This window comes from Ambystoma mexicanum, chromosome 6p, assembly GCF_040938575.1.
Source record: "Ambystoma mexicanum isolate Mex_15411 chromosome 6p, UKY_AmexF1_1, whole genome shotgun sequence".
Classification (NCBI taxonomy): Eukaryota; Metazoa; Chordata; class Amphibia; order Caudata; family Ambystomatidae; genus Ambystoma; species Ambystoma mexicanum.
Genome location: NC_090935.1, coordinates 372,008,564 through 372,028,566, shown reverse-complemented (window position 1 = coordinate 372,028,566; position 20,003 = coordinate 372,008,564). Strand labels below are relative to the sequence as shown.

At 47.7% G+C, this 20,003-nt stretch overlaps 1 protein-coding gene across 1 annotated transcript in view; it reads left to right on the top strand.

The window, feature by feature from the left end:
- The window catches only part of NUP155 (nucleoporin 155), a 1,628,423-nt gene that overhangs the window by 1,141,849 nt on the left and 466,571 nt on the right, over positions 1-20,003 (top strand). The window contains exon 29 of the mRNA XM_069627148.1: positions 16,236-16,365. Within this exon, the coding sequence (XP_069483249.1) occupies positions 16,236-16,365 (130 nt within the window). The remainder of the gene's footprint in view (positions 1-16,235; positions 16,366-20,003) is intronic.

Here is a 20,003-nt window from a genome sequence, read left to right as displayed (position 1 = left end):
GGACTATGCCTGAACGACGACAAAACTGAGTTTATTATCTTAGGCACCCCGTCCCACATATCCAAACTTAGCCCTGATTATGCCAACTTCACCATTGATGGCAACAACATAAAAGTACCAAAGGAAGTGAAGACCCTAGACTTTTACTTAGACGCCACCCTGAACTTCTCTAAACAAGTCAACTCCCTTGCCTCTGCTACCGCATACACATGCAAACTTATCAGAGCTAGTAAACAATTCCTCTCCACCGACAGCTGCCTTACGCTCGCCAGAGCCCTCATACTTTCCAAATTGGATTACTGTAACACACTCTACATTGGAGCAAATAAACAGACTTTCGAGGGGATTGGGTCCTCCGACGTATTCCATATCTATGACAGTAATCACCACAACTGTGCTGCTTTGGAAAATTTTCGGCTCCTGCGTCGATGATGTTGATACGCTGTCCTCGAGGGCCTCCGTCGAGCCGACATCACCGGATGTTATAAGTAGGACGCACAAAGCCCGTAGCCTCCGTTCCGTTTTTTCCACGAATGTGTTCGCTTCGGAGATCACGGCGTGCCTCGGTTCTACTGAATCCTTTTCTTTCGGTTCTTCGAACCTGTTAGTTTGTATATTGAAATGATGTCTTCGGCTTCTTCCACCCCGCGGTCTGGTTTTAAGAAGTGTCGGGTGTGCGGGTCCAAGATGTCGTTGACGGACACGCACGACACTTGCCTCTGGTGCCTCGGGGAGGACCACGATACAGATGATTGTGTCGACTGCCAGTCGCTTACATCGAAGGCCTTGCGGGAGCGTAATAAGAATCTGTCGGTGGGTAAGGTGGCCAAGCCCGGAAGTCGCGATCCACTGGACTTTCGACGGACGATTCGAGAGGCGACTCTCCGCATCGTCTTCGTGAGTCTGGGGGTCTCAGTCTAGGAGTCGGTCTCGCCATTCCTCTGCCTCTCCGAGGCACTCACGGAAGCGCCGTCACAGGTCGCCTTCCCCGTCCCCATCCGAGGACTCCGCCCGTCGGCGGGTTGCTTGTCCCAGCAAGCATTCCACTCCCGAGGAATGGGATTCCTTCCGAAAGGAGATGATGGCGATTTTTTCAATCGCAGGTCTCCGGTCCGTCGAAGGACACAGGCTGTGACCGTGCTAGAGACACCGGTCGTCTGCCTTCGGGCTACAGCGGTTGTCGCGACCACTGGGCGCCTTCGAGGTCCCAGTCGGACAAGGATGGTCGATCTAGACATGTCCGTTCCAGGTCCCGGTCCTCGAGACCGCGTAAGCCTGTGAAGTCTTCGAGGAAGACATCGACGCCTGCGGCGCCGAGGTCGTCGAGGCACTCTCTCGAGGCTCTGCCCTGAGGAAGATGTCGATGCCATCGGCGCCCAGGTTGTCGGACACACTCGGGGCTCCACCCTCGAGGCCTGTGTCGACGCCGTCGAAGTTGTCGGCGCCTCGCTCAACTTCGACGCCGATTACGTCGACGCCCTCGATGCCTTTCGAGGCTGATTTGTCGGAGGTACCCCGTGGCACAGTGGGACCCCCCAGAAATGCTCTGGCCAAGGCTAAGAATGTCTTTGTCCCTTTTTCTGTGCCCTCTTTCCGCCCTCTGGATTTTATTTCTGAGGGGGATGAGGGATCTGAGGAAGGTTTGGTGCCTGACGAGATTTTGTCTGGTCACAGCCAGATTGAAGACCTGCGTCAGTCACTGCAAGACGCCAGTGGTCTGAACACCTCTCCGGAGGTGGAGTTCTGTGGGCCTGAGCCTGGCACCCATGCCGAGTCCTCGTACTGGCGCCTTATGTCGAGGGTCACAGAATACTTGGGGTGGTCTGCGCCCCCTGTGGATTTTCTGCAGGATGACCTGACGGACATCCTCGACCAAGGTCCTCCAACTGACACGGTACTGCCATTCCATATGGCTCTGCAAAGAAGGGTGGCTGCAGCTTGGATTGCTCTGAAGAGTCTCCCGGCAGTGAGCAAGTCTTTGCCGTGAAAATACCATCCAGCCAGTAGTGACCCCTGCTACTTGTCCACGCACCCCACTGCGGAGAGTTTGGTGGTGCAGGCGGCCACGGGCCCAGCAAGGCAGGCGTCGTACCCTACCATCCCCCCCTGATAAGGACAACAAGCATTTTGATGGCTGGGCGAAGAAAGTGTTTTCTTCAGTGGGGTATGGCTTTACAGGCAGCCAATTCTGTGTGTGCCTTGTCACGTTTCATGCACACTCTGTGGAACTGTATTTCATTGGCAGCTGAACATATTCCCGAAGGGGAGGAACGGGATGGTTTTCTTGCTATTGTCCAGGATGGCAAGGATGCTATGTGTCAATCCGTTCAGTTGGGTGGACATGGCGGATTGTGTCAGCCGGTCCATGGCAGCGAGCACCGTTATACGCAGGTTTGCGTGATTGCGGAAGTCGGGGATGGCTCCTGATGTGCAAGCCTGGCTCCTCAACATCCCCTTTGATGGTGAACATCTTTTTGGCTGCAAGGCTGACGAAAGCCTTGAGAGGTTGCAGACCTCAAAAGCTGCGGCAAAGTTATTGAACGCTGCAGTTCGCCAACCTCCGCCTTTTCATCCTAGGGGACAGCAATGGAGGGGAGGTTCCTTTCGGTATTACTCATCCTTTAGTAAATTGAGAGGAGCTGCAAGTCAAAGGGGCCACCGTAGGAGTGCCAGAGGTGGAAAACATGGTACTCGAGGTGCCAATGCCGCTCGGGCAGTTGCCTCTTTGCCCTTAGGCACTGCCGCAGCCGCTTCAGCTCAGTCATGAGTCCATGTCCCATGTTTCGCCGGTTGGGGGCAGGCTGGCGCAGCATCTTGTAGAATGGCGTGCCATTACTTCAGATGTGTGGGTTCTGGAGATCATAGCCCACGGCTACTGTCTTCCTTTCCGGCAGAGGCCTCACGACAATCCACCAGGGAATCTCTCTTTGAAGAGTCCGGATCCGCTCCTTGCGCAGGAAATCCAGTCCCTGCTGGAGAAAGGCGCCATAGAACTGGTGCCTGTAGCGGAGAGGAACAAGGTGTGGTATTCCCCTTATTTTTTGATTTCGAAGAAAGACTGATGATTGAGACACATCATGGACTTGCACGGTTTGAACAAACTCCTCAGGAAAGACAAGTTCAAGATGGTTACTCTTTCTCAAGTCCTCCAGGCCCTTCAACTTTAGGACTGGTTGGTGTCTCTCGACCTCAAGGACGCTTATTTTCATGTGCCGATCCATCCAAAGCACAAGAAATACCTGAGGTTCGCGGTTGGCGACTCGCACTTTCAGTTTCGGGTCCTGCCGTTTGGATTGACCTCCGCCCCGAGAGTCTTCACCAAGCTCATGGTGGTGGTGGCAGCGTATCTCAGGAAAGGGGGGGGATTCACGTCTACCCCTACCTGGACGATTGGTTTGTTAGGCAGAAACCTGTGCAGTTCCCTTAGGGACCACTGCAAATGGCTTAGGACTACAGGTGTTGGCACTAAACCCAATTGGTAGCAGTCTGTACCACCCAGATTTACCTGGTAGCTGTGACTGAGCAGCCAGACTTCTCTCAAGAAGAGTTACAGTATATGGATTATACAAAATAGGTACAGAGATACAGTAGCACAAGCAAACACTGACCAGAGCTTGGGTATAAAAGTATATAATTATTTATTTAAAAGCACACTTGTAAAATACACTAATATGGCAAGCAAGTTCAAACAGTCACTATCAATATATATACATCCCTGATTACTTATTGAGCAAGTCTTAGTTAAAACAACACTTATTTGCAGACAGACGTGAGCGCTTAACCTAAGATGGCACTCAAATAAGTTAGTTAAAAGGAGAGGGAAAAGGTAGAATTAGGACAGCACAATACCAGCACTTTTTAAAAGAACCACAGCAAGTCAGAAAAAGGCAGAATCTACTGTTGGAGCAAGAAAGTTCATAGGCCAGGCCCACTCTTGGAGAGAGCAAGGCGGAATGTGTCCAAGATCATACAGTTGAATAATACTTTAAAAATTCTTTGCAGATAGTTCAAAAAGAGTTGGATCAGTTCAGGAAAAGTTAGTTAGCAGGTCCCAAGTCACCCCAGGATAGAGAGTCAAGGATTTACGGGACACCTTGAACAGTCTGTTGCAAGGGAGACCAGGCGGGACACAGTACCTGAAATGGTGAGAAAGCTCCAGCGGGGGCAGTTGTTCCTGGCAGCGGGTGCAAGTCGGTGCTTCGTCCAGGGGAAGAGAAGATCTCGACAGGAAAGCTGGAGGTCATGCACTGCCAGGGAAGAAACCAGCCGCGGAGTTTCCCGGTTAAACAGTACTACCCTTTTATTCGCGGTAGTGGTGAAGCATGGCTATCCGGCCGGCGGGGTGCTTGGCAAGTGCGATTCCACCACGAGACGATCCAGTAAGGTGAAAAGAGGGCGAACTGGTTATCCCCACCAGTTCAGAGGAAGAATACTCTCTGGGATGAAGATCTTCTCTGTCGTTGGGAAGTGGTGAGGCGGTTCAGCAGGGCTCCACTGGTGGTGTCGTCGTTGCAGGTCGGCTCAGCTTCTCCCCTCTTTGGATTCTTTAGGTCCTGTGGCGACTTCTGAAGTTCCAGTCCCCAAAGCCCTGCTTTTATGCAGAAAACCCCCATTCATCAGTCCTAGCTGTCACTCAAACATGCTAAGTGGTGAGCCGGGCGGCTCACCACTGGGCCAATCACACAAGAGTGCAACTTGAGTTGCCGAGGCAACTCAGTCCAGGGTGCCTAAACCCCCCTCCCACCGATCGTGTAGACCCAGACAGAGTGGCACCACTTTTGGAGGCTTCTGTGCAGAAGCCCGCCAAAAAGTGGAACAAAGGGCTCGACTGGGGTTGGAGTTACAGAGGCGAACACAAACACCATTTTAAAACCGAGTCCTGGCAAAAAGACCCAACCGGGGAATAATTATTAAACAAATAACCCGGCGGTATCTTTAACATTGCACCAAAAAAGTGGTGTGTTTAAAACCAATGGGGAAAATCCCATAGAAAATATTCCGGTGGAATATTTTGCGTGGTAACCACTGCCACCATCCAGAAACTCGACAAGGGTGGACTGGACAGTGCCCCCTTGGAAACAGACCCAGGGACAATCGAATTAACCCCTTCCAGTACTTCTACAATATGATGGTTTGTACTGGTTCTGTTCACAATTTTGGACTAGTAAAGCCAATGGTGACTTTACATGCCCTGGGAGGCAGTAGTCAGTCCCAGGGTATGGAGTCTATATTTGGGGGTCACTATGACACCCCTGTGTTACTTTACTGAGGGTGCTGTGTAACACACATCACAAAAACACATGAAGCCCTATGGAGTAAAAGACCCCATAGCCCATAAGCACACAATAAGTCAAAGACATACCTCAAATCATGTCTAAGAGTGTGAGGAAAAGAATCTCACTCTTAGCAGGAGAAAAAAACAAACCACAAAAATCCAGCAAAGCTGCTGGGGGACTCACTAGGTTTGGGAAATTAGCCTTATAAGAGAATTCTCCCTAACACTCATCTTACAACTCTAGAATCTCCAATGCAAAATCTGGGTCTAAAGAACTGTTTGCAATAGTCAAGGAATTGGCCGCACCACCAACTAACACACAGGAAACTGTGAAAGATGAAACCTGGTGCAACAATATCCAATCTGCCATACAGAATAAAATAAACACCCTACAGGAACAAATAATTCCCACTATAACGCCCTGCCCAAAGCCAGCCTGCCCTCTGCATCAGATTCTAACCCGGACATCAAAGACAGGAAGGCTTTCTCCTTCAGAGAAGTAACCGAGACAGAAGTTCTCACCAATATGAAACTTATCAAGCCGTCTTCCTGCAAGGGTGACTTCTGCCCTGCTACCCTTATAAAAGACACTACAGACTCATAACTACAGTTCCATTTTTGCTAAAGATATTAGACAAAGCTGCCTACCTACAAATCCAACACTTTTTGGAAGATAACATCCTGGGTAAGAGGCAATCTGGTTTCCGTCCACGCCACGGTACCGAGACTGCCCTACTCGACCTTAAAAATCAATTAGAGGAAACTATGGACAAAGGTAAACCAGCACTACTCCTGCTCCTTCATCTGTCTGCAGCTTTTGATCTTGTAGATCACAAGACCCTCTGTAGACCACCCCAGGATGCTGCCCACTTCTCCCGGGAAGCTACATCTTGGATCACCTCTTTCCTCGAAGGAAGTCTTATGATGGTGTTCTCCGACCAAGCCTGTGCTGTCCCTACTCCCATCTACTGCAGAGTCCCCCAGGGTTCCTGCACTTCGCCTACATTGTACAACATCTTTACCCTACCACTTTTTAATGACCTAGACAATCACAGCATAGCATATAACAACCATGCCGATGATACTCAAGTTCTCCTGCCCCTCTACGGTTCTTATGAACAGGACGCTGCCACACTCAACTAAACGTATGCCCTTATCCAAGCCTGGATGGCGGCCAATGGTCTGTGTCTCAATGGGGACAAAACAGAAATCCTCCTGGTAGGCCCTAAAGAAATTCTCAACAAACTCGACAGTGAATATAGTACTTCAGCATTGATAATACTATAATCACGCTTCTACAGCAGTCACATCTCTTGCAGTATACCTGGACTCCACCCTCTCTGACACAGCATGTCCACGCCATCTCATCATCATCATCAGTAGCACTTATGAACAAGATCACAGATGCTGTCAAACCATACCTCTCCTCCAAAAACTGTCTCTCCATAGCTAGAGCCACCATAGGAGCCAAGCTGGACTATTGCAACGTACTGTTTCTAGGCACATCATCTAAAAACCTTAACAAACTGCATATTACCCAAAACACCACCCTCAGAGTGGCACCAAGCATTCCCAAATGGGAGCACATCTCCCAGGCTAGACGAGACACCCACTGGCTCCCAGTCAAAGAGCGTATTCTCTTTAAAGCACTCTCCATCACACACATATGCCTCTCGCACACTGCTCCTCCCTACTTATCAGAAAGAATTCCCTGTGCTACTTCTAATAGGCCCACGCGAACTCAGCACTCCAACCAGCTCTGTCCCAACCTTTAAAAAAACCAAAACAGAAGGCACAAATTTTCCCTTTTTAGCACCAAAGTGGAAACCCCTACCGCTTTCTCTTAGGAAGGGAAACCTCCATCACAGTGTTCTGCAGAGCGTTCAAAACCAAGCTCTTCAACTAGCTCTGCCTCCTTCCAACTCGAGAACTGACAGATTCCCATGTAACCCTGGAACCTCTCTAGGCATTGAGACCTTGTCTTGTAACTGTTCATACTACTGCCTTACTGTACTACTGCCTGAATGTATCCTTCCACTGTACCGTTTTCTCCAAGCAAGTCCTGAATGTATCCTTTCAATGTACCATGTTCTATAAGCAAATCCTACTGCCTGACTGTACTACTGCCTGAATGTATCCTTTCACTGTACCATGTTCTCCAAGCAAGTCCTGAATGTATCCTTTCACTGTACCATGTTCTCTAAGCAAGTCCTTCTGTAACAGAGCCACGATGCCCCAGGGCCGATTGGGTGCTTTATAAATTCAAATAAATACATCTGAGAACACTGCCTGCGTAGGTACTTCAGGCTAGTTTGACAATTGCAGCATTAACATTCTGGAGTTTGAACTCTGGGACAGTGTATGGAAATACCTGTCAAATAAGCCACTAAACATTCAGGTTTGCTCCAACACACTCAAGCACCTCATGCATCGACATGACGTGTGCTAAGAATTCTTCAACTGGGCCTTAGAAATGCAACTAAATGATAACAACGGCAAAGGATGTATCCGCCTCCTCCCTTTTGAAGTACTGCGGTCTACCTAATGGGAGCGACAATTACCCATGCCATCATAAAACATTCTTCTCTGGTTGCAAACCCTACTTCCCTGTGTTTGTAGCATCGATGTCCTGCTTTCCATCCTCTTATTACCTCACTCATTTTCTTTACTGCAATAGAGGCAGGGGAACAGTACACTACTCCATGGACAAGTTTTAATTTAATTTATTTAACATTTATAAAGCGCTCCCACAGCCCACAGGCATCGAGGCGCTGTTACAGGAATCGTTTGTTTTTCTTAGTTGTGTAATTGTGTAGTTTTTTTTTGTCTTAGTTACGTATTTATAACGCGCTTAAACACCCAGAGGTTTCTAAGCGCGGACCCGGGGATCGAACCTGTTGTTGCTTCGTGTCGTCTTGCTTCCAAGACGCGCACGCTGCCGCTGAGCTATCCTCCCGGGACAATCCTAAATGCTCTTATACTGTTGTGATGCTTTGGCACAAAATAAAAGCATATTATCTTAGCCTTTGAATCATTCTAAGTAGTAATGCATATTTCAATACAATATTTTATTTGAATCTGGACTTTGCAAAACGTGTTCTTGTCCGACATATAAACACCTTATTTCTGATGTTTGTTAATCTGCTTAGAATCACATGCTGTGCATAGGTCCGACATCCAGTGGTCACTGCGGAGTATTGCATTTTGTTTTTCGTAGTCGAAAAAGGGGACGTCGACAAGGCGTGTCTGTAACACTATCCCTATAGTGACGTGCGTTGTACCCACAATCCCTCACGCGTCGAGGTCCCTCAGATTGTTTTTTTCCGCCCAGCTTCTGGTCGCCTTACGCGGAGCTCCTAGAGAGACATTGCAAATACTTACTACGGACCTCGGTCCTTAATTATACTTATTATATTGTTAAAGATCCCTCCCCTCGACGTTAGCTGTGAAGCTGTTTCTCCGCCGAGCAAGTTTTCGACGGAGGCGAAGAGACGGAGGAGATCCTTCGGCGGTGCCGAACACGTGGCCTGGCCTCGCCGGCCAACATACAGTAGGGAGAGTGGGGGTTCGAACTTTTATCTTCTCTTTGAGAATGTCTTTCTTTCTCCCCTATCTTTACCTTGGGGTTGTTATCACCAGTTATTATTGCCTCAGCTATGGAGAGGACACCTTTTAAGTTTTGCCCACGCTGTAGGGGCAAATACACTTGGAAGGATAAACACAAGCTCTGTAATCGTTGCTTGCCCCTTGATCATAAGGAGGACAGCTGCGCGGCCTGTAAGCTCTTGAAACCAAGAACTCTTAAAAAACGAAAAGTTAAGAGGTGGGCGGACTACGCTATGTCGAAGTCGGTTTCCTCACCCGCCGCCGCTGTTACAGAAAGTGACGAGGAGGGTGATAACTCGACGTCCGTTACGGAAGTCATTAACCCCCAGAAGGAGCGCTCGCGCTCCTCGACGTCCGTCCCCGGCCCCGACGGGCTCGGCTCACGCCCTGCTTATGGGGATGAACACCCCGGGCACAAGGACGCACATAGACCCCATAGGCCTAAGCACACAACCCACGGCTCTTCTTCGTCAAAGACGAAGGATCCATCAGCGCCGAAGGGGACGCAGGGCACTCCGACGTCTACCTCAGACCCTAAGGGTCTCAAGCCCCACCCGCAAACGCAGCCGTGACCAGCGATTGGGCTTTCATCAAACACGGGCGCTACCTCAAAATCATCCGACGTAACGCTCCATAGAGCGGCCATCGAGGAACAACGCGTAACGCAGGCAACGTCGAGGCCAGAGCCCTCTACTGACAAACTCGTTGTCGAGAGCCTGGCGAGAATTGTTTCCGAAGACAAACATAAGCGGACGACGAAACAAACGTCGAATACCGCACAAACAGCTATAGAAACGCCGAAAAAGCACAAGAATAGCCAAGAATAGACAAGAACTGCCCCCTTCATCTAAGGGCACTTCTGAACTACCGGAGGGCTTTTCAGAGGGCGACGGAAACCTTTATTCGTTGTGGGAGCGTTCTAAGCGTTTTGAAGGTGAAAACACTGATTTCCCCCCTCTAGACTATTCAGGGGTCCCCCATGAGACCCTTGAAAGACTCCATTCTTGTATGGAGAAAATGGAAAGGTTTTTGGGAAGCCAAAACCCACCCACACACAAAAGACCAAGAGAATAGCCCCAGGATGACCCTAGGGTCAAGATTCCTAGGCTGTTTCCCCCTTCTACAGACGTATATGACCTCACTGAAGAGGAGCAATACCTCCAGGAAGATGAGGAGTGTTTGGGTGGAGAGGAAGAACATGAGGAGGAGGGGTTTGAAGAAGATCCTTACACTAGTGCAGGAGCTTTTGAAGAAGATACAGCTACCTCGCAGCCCTGGCAATCCCCATCAGTGCAGCATTGGCAAACCCCATCAGTGCACTCAGACCCTGATGTCTTTCACCCTTCTCCTCCCAAGGATTCACCTATTGGAAACACCTCTCCCATAGATGACCAACCTTCACTTAATGCACTATTGCGCAAGGCAGCAGCGCATTTTGAAATAGACACAGGGGAAACTCTTCCTGACATAGACTTTGTAGAGAAAGTTATTAAAGAAAAAGCCCCTGTTAGTCTATTCCGCTCCTGGCTTCTATAAAGAGAAGAATAACTCCTTCCCTTTCCAATCCTGCCTTAGTCAGAGGGGTCAACCCTCGGATAGAAAAGCTCTTCAGCCCTTCATCCTCTGACCCTTTGTACATCAGAGGACATTCTATTCCGGACTCCCTCGTAGTTACTAATACAAGAAAAAGAGCGGGGGTACCACTATCCTCTAGTGAGGCACCACCTGACAAAGAGGGCAAGAAGCTCTACGCACTTGGGAAGAGAATCACGACCTCCGCCGCCTTCTCAACTAGGATTGTAAATAACAATTCCCTACTAGCTAGCTACGCAGATGCACAGTGGAGCAAGCTGCGCAGCGAAGCAGAGGACGCACCAGAACCCCTGCGTTCACGCCTGTTAGCTATAATCTCAGAGGGAACTCTTGTAAACCAGGGCATCGTAAAGAACTCCTTAGATGCCGCAGAGACGGCTGGCCGTTCCCTGGTTCAGGGAATACTTCTCAAACACCATGTCTGGCTGCGCAATTCGGGATTTAAGCCGGAAACCCAGGCTTCCCTGATAAATAAGCCCATAGAACAAACACATCTGTTTGGGAAAGCAGTTGATGAGGCCCTAGAACATGCGAAGAAATTGTTTGATACCATCAAGACTCTTGACCAAATTTCTAGGCCCCCTAACAGACGCGGCTATGGCAATAGACGCTCCTTTCGTGGCCAACGCCAGCAGCAAAACCAACAGCAATTTTACTCTGCTACCAACTGGCCCTCTAACCAAGGTAACAACACCCAGTTCAGTCAAAGAGGCCAACGCCGTGGCAAAGGAAGAGGTCGCGGCTCCAGCCCCAAAGGTTCCACGCCCAATACCAACAAATGACCCGAAGATTCGGGTCCCCTCCCATGCATCACCGGTCGGGGGCCGGCTAACATCGTTCCTATCAGCATGGGAGGGAATATCGTCGGACCGCTGGGTATTATCCACAATAGCCCACGGATACTGCATCGAATTCAACGGTTCCCCGAAGTACAGACCCCCACGGAACCGACGCATGACACCGGAACACCTCACCATTCTTCTTCAAGTAGAAGAGCTACTGAAAAAAGAAGCTATAGAGGCTGTCCCCCTATCTCAAGTAACAGAAGGTATTTATTCAGTGTACTTCCTTGTACCCAAAAAGGTTAACCATGCGCCCTGTATTAGATCTGCGCCCAGCGAACAAGTTTGTCAAACCCCAAAAGTTTCGTATGGTGACCTTGCAGGAAGTAATCCCACTGTTATCACAAGGGGATTACATGACAACACTAGACATGAAAGATGCATACTTTCATATTTTAATGTTGCCAGCGCACAGAAAATACCTCAGGTTCAAGATAGGGAACAAACACTACCAGTTCAGAGTACTACCCTTCGGGATAGCATCTGCACCAAGGGTATTCACGAAAGTACTGGCAGTGGGAGCGGCCCACCTGCGCAGGTTATCCATCCCGGTATACCCTTACCTCGACGACTGGCTCATAACAGGGGATTCTTACGAAACATGCTTCTCCAATACCCAAAAGACCATAGACCTTTTGTCCCAACTGGGCTTCTCCATCAACGAAAAGAAGTCCAGCTTAGACCCCAGCCAAATCAAACAATTCCTAGGGGCTCTAATTCGAACAAAGGACGGCCTCGTCTTCCCCTCCAACGAGAGGGTCCCAAACATGCTGTTTCAGATCCCCCTTTATGTGGCAGGTCGAGAGGTGACGGTACGCAAAGCAATGCGCTTGCTAGGGATGATGGCGTCATGTATTTATTTGGTACCTCACGCGCGCCTGCGCATGCGCCCAATGCAAGAGTGGCTCTACAGCCAGTGGTGTCAGGCCAGCGGACAATGGGATGATTTAGTGGTGGTCTTGCAGGCCTTGGTTCTCTCGCTACGGTGGTGGACAAAAGAAAACCTGTTATTAGGGAAAACTTTTGCCACACCCGCAGTGGAAGCCACTCTAACCACAGACTCATCCCTCACAGGATGGGGGGCTCACCTATCCCATCAAACTGCTCACGGAGCGTGGACTCCGAGCTTAGCATCCAAGCATATAAACCTGCTGGAACTACTAGCGGTGTTCAAATCACTGAAAGCCTTTCAGGAACACCTACAAGGAAAGACAGTGATGGTCCTCACAGACAGCACCGCAGCCATGTACTACCTCAACAAGCAAGGGGGCACTCACTCTCCAGGACTGTCCAAGCTGTCCCAGAATATATGGAAGTGGGCTCTCAAACACAACATGTTCTTACTATCACAACATGTACCAGGGGAACTCAATCTGCTAGCAGACAAACTCAGCAGAGACTTCCCCCTGCCCGAAGAGTACGAATGGCAATTGCACGAAGACATCGTCTTAGACGTCTTCACGCAATGGGGATTCCTGGAAATAGACCTGTTCGCAACCATGGAGAACTCACAATGCCAAAGTTACGCCTCCAGGTACCCCCAGAACCAGTCCAAGGGGAACGGTCTGTCGATTCAATGGTCAGGGAAATTTGTTTACGCCTTTCCCCCGACTCCCCTTCTCAACAAAGTGGTGCACAAGATGCACCAGGAGCAGGTTACCATGATACTAGTGGCCCCAATATGGGCCCGGCAGCCATGGTTCGCTCACTTGATGGAGATGTCCCTATCTCCCCCAGTGAAACTTCCCTGCCCGTACAACATGCTGTCACAGGACAGGGGCAGGACTCTGCATCCATGCCCTCAGACCATGAACTTAGCAGCCTGGCTCCTGAGATCATAGAATTTGGACATTTACAACTCCCGCAGAGATGTATGGACATCCTCAGGGAAGCCAGAAAACCTAATACTCGCCACTGCTATTCTAGCAAGTGGAAAAGATTTGTCATCTGGTGTGGAGGTAAGAGCATCAACCCGGTTGACTGCTGCCCCACTAACATTGTTCTGTACTTGACCCATTTACTGGATTCAGGTCTAGTGTTCAATTCCATTAAAGTCCACCTAGCGGCACTTTCTGCATACACCACTTCCCAACTTAAAGTGTCGTGGTGGAAGATACCAGTTATCAAGGCCTTCATGGAGGGGGTAAAGAGGATACACCCTCCGATAGCTAACCCAGCTCCCGGATGGGACTTAAATGTGGTACTTTCTAGACTCATGGGCCCTCCTTTCGAACCCATGCACAAGGCAACTCTTAAAGACCTCACTCTTAAGACTGCTTTCCTAATAGCTATCACCTCCATTAGGAGAGTAAGTGAACTACAGGCTATTTCTGTACTAGACCCCTTCGTAACAGTTCACAAGGATAAGGTGGTTCTACGCACACACCCAAGGTTTGCACCAAAATTCATCTCGAAATTTCATGTAAACCAGTCAATAGAACTACCAACGTTCTTTCAAAACCCTTCTAGCTTGGGAGAAAAAAGTCTGCATACACTAGATGTACGCAGAGCTGTCATGTTCTACATGGAAAGAACCTGTAACGCTCACCTGATTCCCGTAGAGGCGCCGGTCTTGACTGGGCGTATACCGTATCTTCAAAGGTGATGTGTAACCCACGGCTGGCTCTTTGGGCTGGACCTCTGTGCACTGTATGTCTGGCTCGAAGGGTAAGATGTCTTAGGTAAGTGAACGCCGTGCTCTCCATCTGCCTCGAGGCAGGGTGCTGTAACCAGTTTCTTCACTGGATAAGGGGAGCAGGCCTCTTGACTTCAGAGGACTGCTGTCCGTCGTTTACTGCACGAACGGTAAGTTTCGAGTAATTCTAATGTCTTTAAAGTCTTTAGTAATGATGTCTCTTGTTTTGCAGGGTTCCGGCGATGGCGGATGGCGGGCTGAAGTGAGTTGAAGATGGAGCCCGTGTGATGAATAGAAGCGCCTGGAAGCACGTAAGTAAGCGCTTGTTGCCTGCTTCACGATGCGCTCTAACTGTCTTTTTATTTTGCAGGTACAAGTTCGGGGCGGCTGCAGGGTGCCGGAATACCCACTGGGTTAGATGTGGAAAGGAGTAATGGCACGTGAGTATTAAAGTTCCCCAATGTCTTTAAACGCACCTTGTTTTGTCTTTCAGATGCGGGATGCAGCGCCAAAGGCCTCCGGAGCGTGCGAAGAGTTGGTAAGCTTTTGTCTTTCAGATGCCGGAATGCAGCGCGAGGCGTTGGTGACAGCCGATGGACCAGGTAAGTGAAGAGCTGTCACTGAAGACCGTAATGCTAACCTGTTCTTTCTTGTCTTTATAGGTGTTGCTGAAGACTGGATTCAGGATGGTAAGCCTTTTTCCTTAGGCCCAGGATCAGATGCAGAAGACACGATGAGCGTTCTGCTGCTGAGGATGCAGAATAACGCAAAGCAAGATTCATCCATCGGGTGTGGTTTAAATAGCCTCCTGTAGTGCTTAGGTGTCTCCTTCCACAGCCACGCCTAGGTAAGAAAACAGTTCCATTGTTCTGAATCTAGGGAGTGGCTCCTGCCCCACCCAATAGGAAAAGTAGTTCCAAACAGAAGAGGATCAGAGACTCAACTGGCAGGCAAGTAAGCAGCATGGTCTGCTGCAGGTAAGTCCACCCAAGCATTATGAGCCCAGCGCTTCCAGCGCTGGGACTGGGCATATTTATGAGCCTGGTGCCACTGGCGCCAGGACTGGGTCCAAAAGGTCCCAATTGGGACTGGTTGGCACTCGGAACCTGGGTTATGGATCTGCTTCCAAGGGAGTTGGGAAAACCCTGACCTTTTGGAAGCAGAGATCATGACACAACCAGACCACTGAGAAAGACTAATCAGTTCTTTGTCTCTGTGGCAGCAGGAAGAGAAGGAGATGCAGTTTCAAAGTCCACTATATCTAGATGGATTGTTCAATGCATCACTCTCTGTTACAATCTTGCTAAGAGAGAACTACCCTTCAAGCCAAGAGCACATTCCACTCGAGGCACTGGGGCTTCCATAGCGTTCATTGCAAATGTTCCCCTTGAGTCCATCTGCAAAGCGGCTACCTGGAGTTCTGTGCACACCTTTACAAAACACTACTGTCTAGATGCACACTCTAGATCTGACTCCCAGGTGGGACAGGCAGTATTAAGACATCTTTTCTCTACTGTTCCTTCTCATAACCCACCACCAACTCTGGGTACTGCTCGCTAGTCTATGCACAGCATGTGATTCTAAGCAGATTAACAAACATCAGAAGACAATGCATTACTTACCGTATAAGCATTTCTGATGATTGTATCTGCTTAGATTCACATGCGCCCACCCTTCCTCCCCGCTCGGATGTATGGAACATAGACATCCTTTTCTATATTTCTCTCTTTTCTGTACTCATTCACGTCTAGAAGGCTCCCTCAGGGCAGAAAAATACAAACAGAGGGACCTCGACGCGTGAGGGATTGTGGATACAACGCACGTCACTATAGGGATAGTGTTACAGACACGCCTTATCGACGTCCCCTTTTTTGACTACGAAAAACAAAATGCAATACACCGCAGTGACCACTGGATGTCGGACCTATGCACAGCATGTGAATCTAAGCAGATACAACCATCAGAAATGCTTTTACGGTAAGTAATGCATTGTCTTATTTTCTTGGCTATTCCACAAATTGTTTTCCTTGAAATTTCTTTTGTAGATATAATGCTCTGATATTGGCTTTAAATGCTTCAAAATGATGGCCAGACGAAGCCAGCTGTCTCAGTCCTCTTTCAGTATCTTGAGAGCTTCGAAGCTTTAAATGATTACTTAAGCCCTTAAGTGCAGTAGAAGCAATGTAGAAGAAGTAATCTGTGAGCTAGCCGCTTGAAAACATCTGGTTTCACTGCACAATTTGGCATCTGCACCTGCTGATGAGCTTTTTTCTCCACGTTACAGTACAGAAATTTCACTTCAGCAGCGCCTGGAGTACATCTCTCGTGCCATTTTGAGTGCAAAAAGCTCCACTACAATGTCATCTGTTGCAACAGATGGTGAATTCCTGCATGAACTAGAGGAGAAAATGGAAGTAAGAGATTAATTTTTGGACTGAAGTACATTCAAAATGGTTTAGTTTCTTTAATAGAAAAATGTTTAATCCTCCATAACTTTCCATCACCAGGGGTATTAGCCTATTCTCTATCTTTGACCTTAATTCCATGTACTAAATGTTTACATTGTACTATGAAAACTTGATAATATTAATTTAAATATTATTTATTTAAAAGCACGACTACTATATTGATGATTTTAAGTCAAAGTGGAAAACATAGCGTATCTCGATTTAATAATGAAAACTATTTATTGAAGCCTTTTTTGATCTTCTATTTTTAATGTTTGTTTCACCTGACAACTTTGGGTATAGAACTTCGGAGAAATGTAAGCATCAGATGTCCGTGTTATATCTTCATCAGGTACAATGTACACTAAGGACATCCAGGAGCAGATTGCAAAGGTATTTTCCTTGCCCAGCAAGGCATCTGTCATCGATTCACATGCTCACAAATATTCCCTGTCATTATGCTGGGATTCCTTGTGAAAAAGAAAAGCAATTTCGCTTTTGCTCCTCCAAACGATCACTTTCTCTTGGATAATACTGCCCCATCCATTGATAGTCGTCTTCCTAAGCTCCATGCCTGGTGGCCATCTTCAGATTTTTACCGCACGTTTCAGTGTTTGGTGTCCTCTCACCTTGCTCTTAGAGTTTTTTTGACTATTTTGAGATTTTATCGGATAAATAGGTTTTTGTTCTCTCTGATTTGCTCCTCCATTGATCGGCTACCGGCAGCAGGGATCCGTTGTCGGCAGAGATCTGCTTCATCGTCAATTCTTTCTACAAGTTTCAGAGGCCCTGGCATGGGCCACTTTGCATCTTCTACAATGTCCCAAGAGAAGAAGAGTCTTCAAGATATGCTTGAAATTTGGACTATGAAATGTCTAGACGATAGACAACTCAAGTGCTTGTATTGCCTGCATCCAGAGAACGATGAGGAAGGATGCGAGATTTGCTGTGGTTTTTCAAGGAAGCCGAGAAAGGATAGTTACAGCAGGTTGGCGGTGTGGTTCAAGTCGGGGAATGCCTCTGATGCGCCCTACGGGTGCATTCATGCCTCATCCTGTTTCGCTTGATTCTTCTACCCTGATCCCCCTCTACCTCCTCCAGCCTACTTCTGCAGGAGTCTGTCCTGATACATTCTGGTTTCACCATCACCGTCTTGTGGTCAATGCTGGATTTGACTTTTATGGACTTGATTCATTCACGGTGCGTCACCCTTTCTCAACTCTCATGCTGGACTTCCTTTGCATCTTTTACCCCCATCTTCATCTTGGATCCTGGCTTGCAACATTGTGTTACTACTGACTTCTGCAATTGTATTCGCTCTCCCCTCTTGCTTCTCCACTCTTTTGGACTGCTTACTCTCTGTTCTCTCCTCCTCTCCCTTTCTCCCTTTTCCTATCTCCTCCCCTTACTTTCTTCTATGCACTTACACTATCAGAATTGTCCCTGGACCTAATATGATAGCAACCTTGTCTGTTTCCTCCACCCTCCCATTACTGTTTATTTGCTCCCCAAGCCCCCTCCAGCACTATCTGAAATGTTGTCAGGCGTAGTATGATAGTCGCTTGTTTTGTTCCTCCCCTCCCTTTCTGCCCCCCTCTCCCTCCCTTTTTGTTTTCTCCGGCTCTACCAGAAATGTTGTCAGTCCTAGTACGGTAGTCGCCTGTCTGTTTCTGTTTCTGTCCCACTCTCCCCCTCCCTTCCTTATCTATGTCATAGCTCTTGCACTATCTGAAATGTTGTCAGGCCGAGTACGATAGTTATTTCACATCCTTACTGTTCATGGCCTGTAAGAATGTCATTGTATTTTCCCTTGTTCCCTCCCTTGCCTTGAAGCGCTTTGAAACACATTGTGTATAGGCGCTATATAAATAAACTATCATATCATATCCAGGACCGGCCGCCCCCTTGAGCATGCTACCTCTGAGAAGAGGTCGGGGTCCTTTGAGGGCGCCCCAACCCTGGGGCTCCAAAAGAAGGCTAAGCATCACACTACGGATCCTGTTAGGGTCGCTGCGACGGCTGGACCCAGTTGGGGAATGTGAGGCATTGAAACCAAGGCAGTAGATGCAGACACAATTGATACAAGTTTTGAAAACCTTTATTTAAAGTTTTAGTTGGGTTGGTAGAATGCCTAACTGGCCCTAACTCGAAAATGGGAGTAGTCTTGACCATTAAATAATAATAAATGTGTCTGCGTCAGTCTGGTCAAAATAAAAAAGGCCTTATACTAAGAAAAACTAACCTTGCCCTCCTTCTTGGAATAATAAAATGTGTTAAGAGAATATAAAATGAAAATCGTGTCTCAAAAGGAAATGTCAGAATGACTTCAGCACCAGCTCTCTTTCCCAGGTCGCCCCCGACAGGGTCTAGAGAGTCCCTCAAAAAACAAAGGATGGGTGGATGTCGCAGTTCTCAGTATTGCACACTTTGGCTTACAGGTACAATTCAGCAGTTCAATCTTAGGCTTTGACCTACTTGTAGTTCAATCACTTGTCTAGGCTTCTCCTGCCTTGCCATTAATACTCAGTTCATATACTCTCAAATTTCTCACAGTTCTGCACATTCTTTCCTCTGACTGTCTCTCCTTTGTGGAAATTCCCTTCCCCACGTTTTATCTCCTATATCTTTTCACTGTCGAAGACTTTCAAGACAGAAAGGAATTTATGTAGACCTCTGCATAACCACTTTCAACAATCCTTCAATTCACAATCAATAACATCTTGTGACACCAATACTTCTTGGTACTTAGGATTCTCACGCTTTAGTCTGCCCTCTTGGCCTTTTCAAAAGTTCATGTGTAATACCAATAACTCTTGGTATTTGTAGTTCTTATTCTCTTTTAATTTCAAAGTTCATATTCAACACCAATTGCATCTTGGTACTTGTAGATCCTATTCATACTTCTTTTTCTCTTTTGCTTGCCTTCTTAACCTTTTTCCAAAGTTCTTATATTTTACCTTCACAATCTTGGCATATTTCACAGTTCACAAATGTCACTTTGCTCGTATTCAACTTTCTTTCCCTATCGTGGTTCCCTTTGATCTCCACTTGTGATATCTTTCAAAATTAATAACATTTCAGAGACTTTCGAATGTGCAACTTAATCTTGCAGCTCCACTCTTTTACTTTGTATTCTTGTTTTTAAAAAATTGTTCTCTGCATCTGCGTTTTATCGACACAATGCAACCTTCAACTGTTTGTCCTGCTGTTTTGCATTCACTCGTTAAGAGCATTGAGGCACTGCCGTGCATGCCAGCATCATGGCAAGACAGCATCATGCTTGTCCTAAAAAGGTTAAGGCACAACGGGCCAAGGAACTATCATATGCTGGCTATGTTGGATGTTCTTTTGGTAACTTGAGGGATAGCCCCAAAATCGGACAGGACAATAGGGCAAATATGTTCTAAATATGTTGGATGTTCTGGCACACATTTTTGCTAGAATCCTGTTGGAGGAATTGGTGCACTGCGAAGAATGCCTTGATATTATACCCTTATTTCAAACTGATATATGAGAAGAGTGGAGTAGAAACTCTGGTCGGTGCGCTCTGGCTCTTAGATAATCGTTTGATAATATTAGAAATTTTGCCTGCAGCTTTGCACAGA